Source organism: Crocodylus siamensis, chromosome 2 (assembly GCF_052110815.1).
Source record: "Crocodylus siamensis isolate JL-2025a chromosome 2, ASM5211081v1, whole genome shotgun sequence".
In the NCBI taxonomy this organism is placed as follows: Eukaryota; Metazoa; Chordata; order Crocodylia; family Crocodylidae; genus Crocodylus; species Crocodylus siamensis.
The window spans coordinates 283,426,632-283,441,301 of NC_143396.1; the positions used below are offsets into that span (position 1 = coordinate 283,426,632).

General features: G+C 43.5%; 1 protein-coding gene across 13 annotated transcripts in view; it reads left to right on the top strand.

The window, feature by feature from the left end:
* KTN1 (kinectin 1) overlaps positions 1 to 14,670 on the top strand; it is a 97,505-nt gene that overhangs the window by 20,135 nt on the left and 62,700 nt on the right. For all 13 annotated transcript variants that reach the window (XM_090034250.1, XM_090034248.1, XM_090034252.1 and 10 more), the window contains exons 2-3: positions 10,927 to 11,485; positions 13,069 to 13,206. In XM_090034250.1, coding sequence (XP_089890376.1) covers positions 10,963 to 11,485; positions 13,069 to 13,206 — 661 coding nt within the window. In that variant the 5' untranslated portion in view covers positions 10,927 to 10,962. The remainder of the gene's footprint in view (positions 1 to 10,926; positions 11,486 to 13,068; positions 13,207 to 14,670) is intronic.

Below are 14,670 nucleotides of genomic sequence, written 5' to 3' on the forward strand. Positions count from 1 at the left end.
TGTACTAGCAGGTAATAACTTGGGCTAGGGACAGAAGTTACGCTTAAACTGGTTGGAGTGATCAGAACCTGGTTTAAATTGGTAGCCCAATAGAAGTTCAGTACACACAAACCAGTTTCAAAATAGCCAAAACTGGTTTAAGATAAACCTGGTTGCATGCAGTATCAGACTTAACTGATTTGGGTTAGGCTGGTTTATGTAACTTCTGTCCCAGAGCCATTCCTGGTTTAAGTTAAATCAGAGTCCCCCAGCATACTCCGCAGCCCTGGGCTGGGCTGTGCTGTGCTGTCTGCTTCAGACAGCAGGGCTGGCCCTGCCCCTCCATTTTCTAGCCAAAGCAGGGGTGGGAGCGTGGCTAGATGCTGGCCTGGCATGGCCCTCGAGGTGAAGTGGGCAGGGAGGGAGTTTATTTCTCCCTCCTGTCTCCTATAGCTGTGGTCTGCCAGCTCTGGCCACCACCTCCACTGCTTGCCCCCAGCCAGGCAGTCCCAAGTTGGGGTTCCCCAGGGGGAGAGGGGGGAAAGACTCCCTCCCTGCCCCCCTTCACCCCAGGGGACTGTGCCCCCTGCCACTATAGCGGTGAGGCAGGGGGGACCCTGACAAGGGCAGCAGCCCTTGTCATGGTGACCTGGGGAGCACAAGCCTCTCCCCAGTGGGGGGCGCTGCACTGCGGGCGGGATGAGCAGCGGCAGCGCTAGGAGGAGTTTGGGGGGTTATGGCCACCCCAAAATTTGACTTGGCCCCCATAGCTAGCCCTGCCACCGTCTGCCCCACACAGGCTGCAGCAGCTCTACCCACACCACTCCTGCCTGCAGCGCAGCCCTTCACTGGGGAGAGGCTTGTGGTCCCCAGGACACCATGGCAGGGCTGTTGCCCTTGTCAGGGTTCCTTTCCCCCCCGCCCAGTGGCAGGGGCAAGGGGCCTGGCCAGACACTGCCCAGCATGGTCTTTAGGGTGAAGGGGGCAAAGAGAGATTTTTTTTTTTTCCCCTCTCCTTCTTGAGGGGGGCAGACCCCAGCCAGGGTCTGTCTGACTTGGGGCAAGCGGCAGAGGTGGCAGCCATGGCTGGCGGACCCTGGCTGCTGTTCCCGGGTGGAAGAGGGGACAGAGGGGGGAATAAACCCCCTCCCTGCCCCCTTTGCCTCAGGGGGCCATGCTGGCTGGCATCTGGCCATGCCCCCACCCCTGCTGCTGGAGCAGCAAGAAGGGAGGGACCCTGAGAAGGGCTGCTGTGCCCCGGCCAGGCAGACCCTGGCTGGGGTCCCGGGTGGGGGGAGAGGGGAGGGAGGGGAGGTATAAGCCCCACCTCTGCCCGCTTTGCCTCCAGGGGCCATGCTAGGCTGGCATCTGGCGGGGGGCCAGGGTCTGGCCCCTCCCTCCCCACGAAAGCCTGGCAAGGGCTGCTTCCCTCTTCCCCCTGCAGGCACACTTTGGCTGGGGTCCCTCCCCAAGGATACTTGGGCCTGCCTGTGCCCCTTCCCTCAGCTCAGCTTCCCTTGGCCACTAGGTAAGGGAGCACTCCACCAGCGCCCCCCGGCTTCTGGCCGGAGCCCCTGTGGGCATGTGACAGCATTTCTAGAATCAAAGGGAATGAATTCACTTGCTTGGCAGTGCGGTCTGTGCAGGTGAGAATAACCTGCAAAGATTGAATCAGTTCAGGCTGGGAGTTTTTGAATGTCTGTGCTTGGCCTTAAAGAATCTGGAGGAGGTTTTTGGGCATGCGTTGGTCTGAAAACCAAGAAGGCTTAATGTGTCTGGAACAGCAGCACTAGAAAGACAATAATTTTGTTTTTTGGTTTTTATCTTTCTCATCCAGCGCCTCTTGTGACTTGTAAATTGTTTCCTTTTTGTGCATCTATTTTAAGTAAAGTGTTGGTGAGGCAAGGATTTTTGTGGGTGATTATCTGTCATTGGACCAACTGCTTGGTTGGGGTAGATTTAGACGAGCTTTTGAATGCCAAGCAAGCTGTTTAAGAGGGGTTTGGTTTCATAGATACAAGATGGATATCTGCCCCTGTGTACTTGCACCTTTTTGAAATTTTGCCAATGGGTACAGATAGAGAAATTTATGTTGAAATAAAACTAGCCATGTATCAGCTGTTCCACATGTCTGTTCTTATCTTGTAGTAAGTGGTTGCTAAACCCTGGCAGCTTACTACTTATTGAAAAAGAGCTAAGTTATTACAGTTTAGCAATAGGAGAGGAACATGTAATGGCTACCATGGACCAGCTGATGCACAGAAACTACCTGTCTTTTTACTCGTATCTCTTGCCTCCTCGACCCCTCAGTTTTTGTTTTTGGGTTGTTTTTTGTTGTTTTGGTACAACTTGTCAGCCTGTACTCTTGGTTTAAGAAAGGATATTATAGCTTTAGCTTTGGCCATCCTTCTGCACCTTCCTCAGTCAAATTTACCTGAATTACCTGGCTCTAGCAGATATTATAGATCATGGGTAAGTTGGCTGTATAGTCTGTGGTTCCTCTTGACAAAATCTGTTGTTTATTAGATCTCGGCGCTAAAGTTGTACAATGTTATAAAGCTCTTGGCAGATTAAGGGCTTCAGCTCTTAGTGTTATAGCCTCTCTTTTTTTTTCTGTTCTTTTCTTTTTTTTTTTAATACGTGTACTTAATTTCCATAAAAATATGTTTAAAGACACTCGCTGACATTGAGCAGACTTTTGGGGAATTTAATAAACAATATCAGCATGTTAAAAAAACCCCGTAAAGCAAAGGAGGGCAGCCCAGCAGATGGTATGCACAATGGCATGTTTGGAATGGGAAAGATTTACCTTCAGGGTATTTGGAGTGCTAAGATTATTGTGTTCAGCAAATGGTTTAATTGGATCAGTTTAATCAAGTGAAGAGCAGAAAGATTTATTGACAAGTGTTATTTTCCTCCTCCTGTTTGTCATTTACTGTGAACAGTCTGTAGTTTTTTAAAGCAATGTTACAGTAACTTTTAAACAGATGCAAATAAGGCTCCTAGTCTTCCCAGATGCAAAGGTTTGAGCCGGTAGGGGTCTGAGATTTAATATATGATCACGACAATACCAGGAATGCTTTTGGCTTAGGGTAAGAATTTCCCTTCAATACGAATGTGCCTAGTTTTAAATACCTTTTTGCACTCTTCAACTTTGTGCAATTTTAAAGATAACCAGGAAAAGCACTTCTAAAACAACAAAGCTGGTGCCCTTTTTTTCTTGTAAATTTGGCTTTTAGAAAGGGCTGGAATGTAATGGTTGGAATGTAGAGCCTGATTTTATTACAGGCACTTGCCACCTTCAGTTAAAGCTGATGGTGCTGAATCTTTGCTAATGCTGTATTAGTGAAGAAAGGACTTGATAGTGAGCCACTGAAGTTAGCCAAGTGTTAGCAAAATCAAAACATGCTATACATAGTGTAAGATCCATTCCTGTCCTAGCAGCTTTATTTTCACTCCTCTGCTTGTGATGTCATTTCCACTACTGTAGCTCTCCAGTCACTAGTCTTTGAGTTTAAACAGGATGTGAAGTGAGAGAAATAAGCTTAACCTACTTTAAGTTTGCAGATAACCTGTACTAACATAGCTAAGTCGATAGAGCCACCTTGGGTATCTTGCAGTCATAGCAAGGTTGGAATACGTTCCTATTTAATGGGTGAAGTACTGAAGCACGAATATGTTGAGTGATGGACTGGTTCTAGGTCACACTGCAAGTTTATGCAAAATTCAATACTAATCTGGATTTTCTGAGTTAGGGTTGTTGCACTAAGCACTGGATATGACTTCTTCAGAAGACTGGGGAAAATAAGGACTGCAGTAAAGCTGTTTTCAAGGATTTCTGTGCAATGGGCACAGGTGGTGTATCATACAGATATAAACTATGTATCAAAATATGAACTTCTGTTAAGATCCTCTAAGGGTGGCCAACTTGCAGCACACATGCTATAAATGACACACAGTAGATTATGGAGGGGAACAGGTAGCACAGCAGCAGGTAGGGCAGGGAGCAGAAAGAGCAGTGGATTTTGGGAGTTCGGGTAAGAGCAGCAGATCAGGCAGGGGAAGGGGATAAGAGTAGTGCTCAGGGAGAGTTCAGGGCTAAATTGTGGCACTCTTGCCAGAAAGGTTGGCCCCATTGCTCTGATTGGTATAGATGGCCCATTGGTGAAACCAGATATACCTCTAAGTAACTGTTTTAAATTGATAAAATACTAAGAAACCAAAGAAACTAATGTCAGTTGTAAAATCTTGCATACTGAGTAGTTATTTATGTGCAGAAGCTCTGAATCTCTGCTACTGGGCTTGCTGTATGTAGTATGGTTGGAGTGGTGGTGGAGCAGTGATGGTCCAGGAAATGTGCAAGAAGCAGAGGTTTTGTTTTTGGTGACATCTTATTGGATCAGCTGTAGACTTGAGAGAGATCTTAGACAAAGTGTCCTTCCCACTGGGCTTGCTGTCAGTACTTAGATCATCTAGATGATAAAGGTGCTACAACCCTTGGCAACAATGGCTAAGTACAAACAGTCAAAAAGCCTGCAGCTGAATTAATTTAGTCTCTGCAGGTTACTCTGAACTACAGAGATTAAACTCACTAACAAATGAAGGCACTTTTTGTAGCCACATGCCTGCAGTGACTTGGGCTAGAAGCTGGGGGGCAAGGGGTGAGGGTAGGGGGTGATTATTGAGCATGGCTGTCTGGCATGTAGCCAACATTGGCTGTTTTCCCTTCTTCTTCCTGCTGCACCCCAAGGTCTCTGGGATTTGCAGTCCAGAATCACAACAGTAGGACACTTGAGGGTTGCTCATCACTTCTTCCTACTTCCAGGTGTCTCTGGGATTTGTAGTTCAGTCACAGCCAGCAGTAAGTTTAGTAAGGCAGGGCAGCTGTGCACGCTGGGGAAGGAGGATTTAACCCTCCTCCCTGGCCCCAGGCCCCAGCTGGGGGTTGTCTGGGGATGGCAGTCCCTGCCTCCCTTTCCCTGCCTTTCCCTTCTTTGCTGGAGCAGACAGCTTAGCCCAGCCCAGGGCTGGAAAGTATGCTGAGGAGACTGATTTAACTTGAACCAGGAAGGGGTTTGGGACAGGCATTGTATAAACCAGTGTGAGCTCAATCAGTTAAATCCGCTACTACATTCAACCAGATTTATCTTAAACCAGTTTCAGCCATTTTGAAACTGGTTTATGTGCACTGAACTTCTGTTCCATTACAGGTTTAAGCCAGTTTCTGATCACTTAAACCGCATTATGTGTAACTTCTGTCCCTGAAGGTTCCTGACAGAATTCTAGGCTAAAATCTTGATTAAAGACGCTGTGGGATGAAAGTTTTGTCCTTGGCAATTTTTAATGTTAATTTTTGGTTGCATAAAACTCGGGAGAATATGTGTATGTCTAGGCCCATGTGTGCATGGTGACCATACTCGTAATGTACTGATTTATTAGCTGTGTGTGAGTTAGAATTGTTTTATCTTCCAGAATAAGTTCATGTCCAGGGATTTAAGCTATGGCACAGCTTTCAAACCTTTTAACCTCCAGTTAGAGAAACTTGAGTTTCAGTTGCTAAAAGTTAATGGAGCCTTATGAAACAGAAGACACTGTGTTAACTAACTTTGCCTCGGAGGAAGCCAAGTGTGAACAATCATGTTGCATTCCAGTTTAGAAGTGGAGTAATTAAACATTTTCTGTGGTACTGGCCTAGCACAGGGGAACAAAAGTGAATAGTCTTGTTAATTCAAAGTGAAAACAGTAGCTATGTCTCAAGTATTTGTAAATGGGGACAAAACACAGTTCATTGCCCTCTTCAGAATGGCCCAAAGGGATGCTGTTAAAAGATGTGGAGTTCAGACTTCTGAATAGCAACGTACCTTTCCGGGTGGAGAATATGTGGAGGACTTTGGGAAAGTCACCCCGGCTATTTACTGTTAAGTGTCTTGATAAATTGGAAGTTAAACTAGAAAAAAGGAAAAGAAAATCTTTAAGCTGAATGTTTGCTACCAATGAAATGTCAGGTGTGTGTGTGTTTGTTTTTTTTAAGCTGCTTTAAAGTGAAAGGTGAGCTGTAAAACTTTGTGCTGCTTCCTGGCAATGAGGGTGTGTGTTTCAGCAACTGGAGCAGGGTGTGTTGTGTGGCTGTTGCAGCACAGTGAGTCTAGTATAGGGGTGGGCAAAATGCAGCTTGTGGGCCAGATGCGGCCTGCCAGGCCATTCTATCCGGCCTGCAGGGCCCCTAAAAAATTTAGAAAATTAATATTTATCTGTCCCTGGCTGCCTGTCATGCGGCCCCTGATGACTTGCCAAAACTCAGTAAGCGGCCCTCCACCCAAAACAATTGCCCACCCCTGGTCTAGTACCTAGGAGTGTCCAAACAAGGGTGGGAATGACACATTTCTCTCTATAGAAGTGCCTTTTGCCAGCCCTGTTGGAGGGGAGTTGGGGATAAAGGTTACTTCCTTGAAAAGTATCTATGGTGCCATACATAAAATGGAATAGGAGTACATTTATTTTTTAAGCATATTAAAATAGTTTGTAAAACAATAACTTTTTAAAAATCCGGTGGTACTTTTGACACAAGCACCTTCTGTATCCCAGCTCCCCCGCTACTTACTATTTCGTCTTTTCTCCAGTGTGGCTTCTCTTTCTCCTGGGAGGCTAGGCTTGTAAGAGTGAAAGGGAGCTCCAAACATGAAAAGCCTTTATAACTGTCATTTTTTCTGATGCTGAAGGAAGTCAGTTTGTGATGCTGTGTACACTCTAATTACAACCCCATTCTCTGGAAGTTTTTATTAGAACCTGGCAAAGTGAAATTACAGCTGAGCTGTCAGATCAATGTTTTCATCAACCATGTCTCTTGACAGGCAGACTCCTCTGAATGCATGGTACTCCTCTGACATGTCCACTGTGGGCATATCCACTTCAAATAGCATCTTTGAGCTTTTTATTTCTTTCCGAGCCATTCTTCCAGAGGAAAGGCAGCCTCTGGATTTTGATTACTGAATCCCGTTGGCCTTTTCCCATTAATTCTACATGCCTCTGAACACAGAACTCGGGGTGGAAGCATTCTTTTGCTCACGCTCCACTTGATTATGTGAGGAACAAGTAGACCATCAGCAATGCAAGCCCGAGTCTACAGAGATTGTGAAGCAGTGGAAGTCGAATCAGTATGTTTTGGATACTATGCAGAAGGGTTGGTGGCTTCAAGGGATTGTAAATTTAGCTTCTGTGGCACCTGAGATCAATGATGTTCCCTCCAGCAGGTGACCTTGTCGCTCTCAACGAAACAAACTTCCGCGCTTGTAATCAGACTTTCAAACTTGGAATCAGACCCTCAAAAGGCTTTGTAAATGGCTCCCCACCTTTTTTGTATCCCTTGCTGATGAGCAAACATTTGAGGGCTAGGTCTGGGAACAGACTTGTTTTAATTCTAATTTCCAAAGCATTGTTGAGGTCTGGTTAAAACATTAAACCAAACTAAAGGCTGGTTTTAATTACATTCCAGAGCTTACGCAACTGAAACCTGAATTTCCCAAGCTGCAGGGCTGTAATCACTCATGACAGTTTGTTTCAAAGCGCCCATGAATCAGAAATTAGTCTAGTTCACAGGCAGAGGAAATCCTGGGCTGGGAGGGAAACAGCAGTGAAACTCCAGGCGGACCAGAATAGCTGTGCTAACACCAAATTGGGGATTCATCCCTGTGCATATTCCCTAGTATACTCGAATGATGTATTTATGGTTATCCTTGGGCATTTTAAATATGCTCACTTTCCTGTTCCACTTCTTTTGCTTTAAAACGGCAGCTTCCTTCTGTGTTTGTCTGGGAGCATTGCTCTTTGGCCTTGGTGGCCCACTTCTTTATAGAACAGAGAACCCTGAAATTATTGCAATGCCACTGTGTGGTGCTGCAGCACCAAATGGGTTCAGTATTGTTTTATATGATGTAGTAGCAGTGTCAGAATATTGCAGTGCAATGCTGAGATCTTGGGCTGTGGTTTTGTGGCTGTCTGCAGCTCCATCTGACAGTTTTCTTTCCTTTCCAGGAGGGACCTTTTGCAGCATTTATCCCTTTGCTTAACGTACTTTCACTCCACTGGAGTGCATGCTGTCAAATATAGAGAAGTATATGCTGAGTGGGTGAGCATGTCTCCATTTTCCCTAAGCTTGGACATTGGAATGAATGTGTGACCTGAGAAGCAGCAAAGTGCATTTCAGCCTGGCAGAGATGGGCATGTCCTGAAGGAGTATTCTCGGAGGTTAGGTATTGAAAACTATAAGAACTGATGTAATTGCAGGTCAGAGAGAAATTTGCCTAATTACATATTTACTTGAGGGATTAGTCTGTCCTGTAAACATTCAATATTGACACTATGTAAGAGCTGCTTCCCGATCTGGTGCAGGAGATAACTGAAATTGACAGCTTGCTAAGACAAGAAGTTGGTGTTACAGGAGCACGTGTGGTCCAAGGCAGGGATGGTTTGGGGAATGATACCAGCTACCCCATACCTCATATCATAGTTGCTCTCAAGCTTGTAAATGCTCCCACAGAAGATGAACCTTTTTGAAATTCATTCACTACATCTTGCCTCCAGCCCAAGTTTGACAGGGAAGTGGAGTAAAAATTAGGACGACTTTGAATGGTAAAACAGCACTTCGACACCATAACTTTCATGCTTTTTTAAAATTATGTTTAAATCATAGACTGGATCTGCCATTTTTTGCTTTTAAAGCATGTCAGCAAGCACTTGCTGTCTAATTATGTAAATAACTTCTACAGTACCTCCTCTTTACCCAATTATTTAATAAATTCACTTGCCTCAATCTCTTTTTCCCAGACGCAGGCTTCAACTCTGGGACCTCCTCTGAAATTACGGAATTGGCTTGTTGGATGAAAATTGGCAAGTAAAATGCTAGCTGGTACTAAATGCAAATGCAGACGAACATCCAAAAATACATTTATCTCATGCTCCTGAAAAGCTGCATAGTGTTACAAAGGAACTGGCAAACTCTGTACCGGCTTTGTTGCCATAATCTCTTAAAACGAGCAAAACAATTTGAGTTGAACATCCATATTCCCGCCCTCCTGCGTTCCTCCTTCCTCCCCTTGCAGAGAGGGCAATCTGATGGAGTGCTTTTGGAGGGGAAATTAAATATGAGCATTTGTTATATCCCACACTAATTGTGGAAGGGAATGATTTCATGGCTTCCTGAAACAGGTTTATTAGAAGGAGCCAGTGAAACGTTTTATCTGCATTCTTGTATTTAAGTTGTGGTAGAAAAATGTTCTGTGCGGTGTTTGCCTGGAAAGGAGGGGTTATGTTCTTTCCTTGTGGTTACCTTGCTGCCTCTTATCTGTGACTGCTGCTTGCACCAAATTTCCCCAGCTCTTTGCATGTCTGTCAGTAATCCCAGACGCGGAGAGTCTAGAACGTCTTAGTAATTTTTAAGAACATTTTTGTATATTGACAGCATTTAGGAGGATAGTCATGGAGTAGTGTCACGTGCAGAAAGAAGAATTGTGTAGAGGCTGAATTTTTTTACTTGTTCATTTCCAAACAATTGGGGAATTGATTCTTAAGTATAAATATTTTTTTTTGTAAGGATAGTGGTGATCCGTTAGCTGGATTCCTTTGCATCACGCCCTTCCTTCCATCTGTAATTACTAGCAATCTGAGTTCTGAGATAAGGGGGATAGACTTGAAAATATTCAGGTGGAATTCGAGCCTTGTTTTTGAATGATGGTAATTTGTATGTTTATAGGTGGATTTCCCCCTTCCCCTGACCCCCTTCTTCAAAACCAGTTGTCTAAAACAGCGTTTGAAGTCTTCTTTTTGGGAAAACCTGTTTGTGTGTAAAAGTACATCTCTGTTCTGGTACCAAGAATATATTTTATTAGAAGGTTGATTTAAAGAACAAGGTTGTCTTAAATCTAATATGAGGTCCAGCTTTCTGATGTCCAAAGTTGTGGATGCCTGGTAAAGTACCGAGGCGTTTCTCCTTTGCGTACCTGCTCCAATGCATATGGTTGCAAGGGCAGCCTTAAATTCTTTTGCTTCTTCATTTAGTTTGCAAAACTAAATCAAACGATCATGTATTTGCACATCTAAGATGAGGAGGAAACCTGGTACTTGTGGGTTTATTGTATTAGTATGTGTTTTAAAATCTGGGTTTTAGAGCTAAGGAAAATCTTAGGGGAAAGGTCTCTCAGAGGCCTTTTAAAATGTGATTTCATAGGAATGGTAGGAAAGTAGGGCTGGAAGGGGCCTTATCAGTCCAGCCCCCCCTGCCCAAGGCAGGATCATCCCTGGCTAACCCATCCCAGCCAAGTGTCTGTCTAACCTACTTTTGAAAGTTTCCAAGGATGGAGATGTTACAACTTCTCTAGGCAGCCTGTTCCAATGTTTGACCACCTTCATAATCAGAAAGGTTCCTCCTAGCCTCCAGCCTAAATTTTCCTTTGCTGCAGTGTGAAGCCATTGCTCCTAGTCCTTTCCCCGGAGTTTGTTAAAGAGCTCATTTTCTCTCCCTCTTCCCTTCAGCTTGCTTTTAAGGTTATGTCATAAATCTGAGCGCAAAAGGAGGCTGTAATTTGACTTTGGGAGGGAAAGCCAAAACTCAATTTAGGTGGTTTCATTAATTGTAAAAACTTTGTATTGAGGACAGTACCATGCTGCTCTGCGTTTATTGGGGGGTTTTTTGGGGGGAGGGGGTTCACAGCCTTTGAAATATGGTAAAAGAAGTGTCTTGGTATTCAGAATAAATTTCTGGCAGTTTTGGGCAGGGTGGAGGTGGAGAAAAGGCAAACCCCAAAGTACTAATAGATGTCTGTTAGTCTTTTTACCATATTCATTTGTAAGGACTACCCTAGAAGTGACTTTGGCAAAGCTGGTTTAAAAAGGGGAATTTGGAAAAACTTGATCTGAGAACTAATTAGTTGTTTTTTTTCTTTTTCTTCATAGCGTTTGCTCTTTTAGCATATAGTTAAGAAAAGCACAATGGAGTTTTACGAGTCTACCTATTTTATCATCCTCATTCCTGCAGTGGTTATTACTGTCATCTTCCTCTTCTTCTGGCTTTTCATGAAAGAGACATTGTACGATGAAGTCCTTGCAAAACAGAAACGGGACCAAAAATTTGCACCTGCTAAGACTGATAAAAAGAAAACAGACAAGAAAAAGAACAAAAAGAAGGAAGCTCAGAATGGGAACCTCCATGAGTCTGATTCTGAGAGTACATCTCGGGACTTTAAGCTCTCAGATGCTCTGACTACTGATGAAGAACACCTCATTCCTCTTCCCTTGGCCCTGACTGAATCTTCAAGTGGCATTCGAGAGCGGAAGAAGAAGGAGAAGAAACATAAGACAGTGCAAGATGAGCACGTGCCTAAGGAGTCGGATGGATCCAAGCCTTCAGGCAAGAAAGTAGAACCAGTCCCTGTTACAAAACAGCCCACTCCACCATCTGACTCAGCAGGATCCAAGAAGAAACCTGGGCAGAAGAAGCAGAAAAATGGAATGGGTATCTCATATTGCATATACTTCTGCACAGAATGCCAAAACTATCTCCTGCTTATTGCAAGGCCTGGAGTGTTTAGCTGTTTCACACAAATGTTCTGCTAGATCTGTATTGGGCGAACCTGCACTGGTGACTTTTAAAGGCACTTTGCTTTTTCTTGGTGTCATCTGGCTTCAATGTCCCTCATCTCATTTTTCATTTATCCATTTCGGGGTGGGCGGCTTGGGACAAATTTTAGTTAAACAGGACACAGAGTTAGAAAAGAGTTTCTCTCTTGCTCTCTGATTTGATAACTTGCAAGATTGTATCGCTTACCAGAAAAACTGCATCAAGCTATCCAAAATTGAGTCTGTAGGGGCTCAGTGACTGCACTGTTAAGATGGGGCACGCAGACGGCTCGATATCATCTGACCGTTCATTTGGTTTAAATACTGGGATCCACATATAGATTGGTTGTTAGGCCACTTGCCATGTGGAAAACATTTGCATATGCCCATCTTGGACTTCTCATTGTCAAAGGCAGTCTGTACCAGTTTGGACTGGGTAATGGAGCATGGCTCCATCCTAGGAAAAATTAGGAATGCCAGTTAGTGTAGGCTGCTTTGTCTGTTATCTAGTTGGTCAAAGCCCGCATATTAAAAGCAAGCATCTGAATATGAATAAGTTCTTTAAAACTTTTAACTTCTTTAAAAGACCTCAAAACTAAATATTTGCATGTCCTGGCCATAGTCTTCCTCTGTATATGCAGATAAAAGCTCTTAACTGCAGAGAGGGTAAAAAAAGGCAACCTTGCTGCCTGATGTGGCAGAATAAAAAAAAATGTGCTGCATTTGGGTGCGTGGGAGTTAAATCTTCTAAGAAATTCTCGGCACATTTTAAAAACGTGGTGTACAAGCACTGTTTCAAGGGAAACCAACTAGATGGATTTTTTTTTTTCCTTTTGTCTTTGGATTACAGAAACTAATGCTGTAAGAGTATGGTGTCTAGTTCAGCTCTGATAATAAGATCCTATGGTAATGTGCTTTTCAAAAAAAGAAAAACCGAGTCCCCCCCCCAACCTGTTGCTGTGAAAAGCAAATTTAAAAGAAATGCTTCCAAAATAGGGGGCCTTTTATTTGCTACTTCTCCCAAACCTGGTATTTATAATTGTGTCCTCCATAAATTAATGCTCAAAATAAGGAATTCTTTGGGTTAGAGTTTTTTGGTTTGTTTGTTTGTTTTTTCTTGTCACAGCAAATCTTGATTGGATTCATTAAATCTAGTGAGTGACGGTTGCCTTTTTGTCACCTAGTCTTCTTGGCTTCAGTGCTTTTCTGCTTGCATATATAATTCCCTGAAAATGTTCAGGTTTACTGGCATTGTTTCTGCTGTTTGCTACAGTTCTTTATGATCTTTAGCTGTATGTGTGTATGCATGCATGCATACATGTGTACAGCACAAAAAAGAAACGCTGTCTATTCTGTGTAAAACACAATCAAGACTATCCTTTGCCTGGAAATGACTTTACTGGCTATTGCAATTTCACTGTTTTTATACAGTACCTATTAGTACATATAGAAGAGTATATTGTCTAATTTCTCTTTTAGATGACCAGGATGCAAAGAACGATTTATTTGTCTCTCTTGGCAAAAAACAAGACCCAGCAGCATTTCATCAGGAGATCAAACAAGAAAGTGCATCTGGAAAAAAAAAAGTTTCTGCAAAGAAACAAAAGGTTGATAACGGTGAGCAAATGCTATAGTCTATTTCTTACAAACACCTCTAGTAGAATTTTATATATGTAGGATCAACTTGATTATTACATGCAGTTTTTCTTCCCTGAAGAAAGTAGGATTTTTGGGAGCGTTTGCTTTTCTAATCCAGAAGTGGGATTTTCATATGATAAAGAACACTTAATTTAATTTTCTTTTAAAAAAAAAAAAAATTCTCTTGACATGGGAGATCTAGCTTTAGACAGAAATTGGTACACTGATTTCAGTTACCTTTGACTGGCTAATCAGATATTCTGAGAATAAAAGGGCAAATGAACATAGAGCAAAACTGAAGAGTAACGCTTAAAATTTTTACAAGAAACTAAGGTTGGTTTTACACAGGATGTAAACTGGTGGTACTTATTCCTGCAAGATGACATTGAAACTCAAGGTTTAGTGGGATTCAATTAAGAACTTTACGTGGATGAGAACATCCACAGGTACGCTGAGGATAATACTTGAGGGATAATAAACCTTCTGCATTAATGTATAAGCCGACAACCAGCTTGTCCAGGGTCTGCTCATTTTGTTTCGATTACTGGAACATCCTTTATCCTGGGTTGTTTTGTTCCACTTGTGTTTGCAACAGCTTTGTGAATGGATACTTCTTGGGCTTTTCATTTTGGTGGTGTCATCTCTGTATCCCCCCCACCTGTTCCTCCTGCCTCATTAAACAGAAGCTACTTGTCTTTCAAGCCATTTGCAGCCTTTTCTTCCCTACCTGTCATCTTCATCTCTATTAAGATACCAACTCCTGCTTTGAGCATCCTGTGATGCTAGCATGTCACCCACTTGTTAACGCTTTCGAATTAACCCCTTCATACTTTTCTCAAGCTTTCCCTTATATTTGGGAGTTTTCCCCATAAACCTCTTTAAAGCTGATTCGTTCCTTTCCTTAAAATCTCTCCTTTGCTGTGATAACACATTGCTAGGGTGCAGCACCTTGAGACTCCTTTATTTTTTTTTCTTTTGAAGCATTATTTGTTCATCTCTTGTTTCATCCTTGGATTGTAAGCTTTTGTGGGGCTTCGTCCACTTCCTTGGCTCGGTGTTCAGGAGAAACACTGCATAGGAGAGGTCCTTGTTCATGAATAGGGCTCCTTGATGTTTCAGTACAGTAAATTTTAAACAGACTCAGTCTCTGCCTACTTGTGGAGTTCCTTTAATGCAGGGGTGGGCAAAATGGTGGATCCAGCCCATGGCCAAACTCCCTTTCCCAGCAGCCCCTGCCCATGTGAGTGGCAGGGGGCAGCAGTGAATAACACTGCTGCCTGCATGGTCCTCAGAGTTGGCTGGCAATGAGGACCCTGCCCTCGTGGAAGCAAGTTTTCCTTTCTTCCCGGCATAAGTGGGGTTGGAGCAGGTGGAGAAGTGAGGCATCAGCAGGGCTGGGGGAATGGTGGGCAGGAGGCTGTGGGTTGGAAGTGAGAGATACCA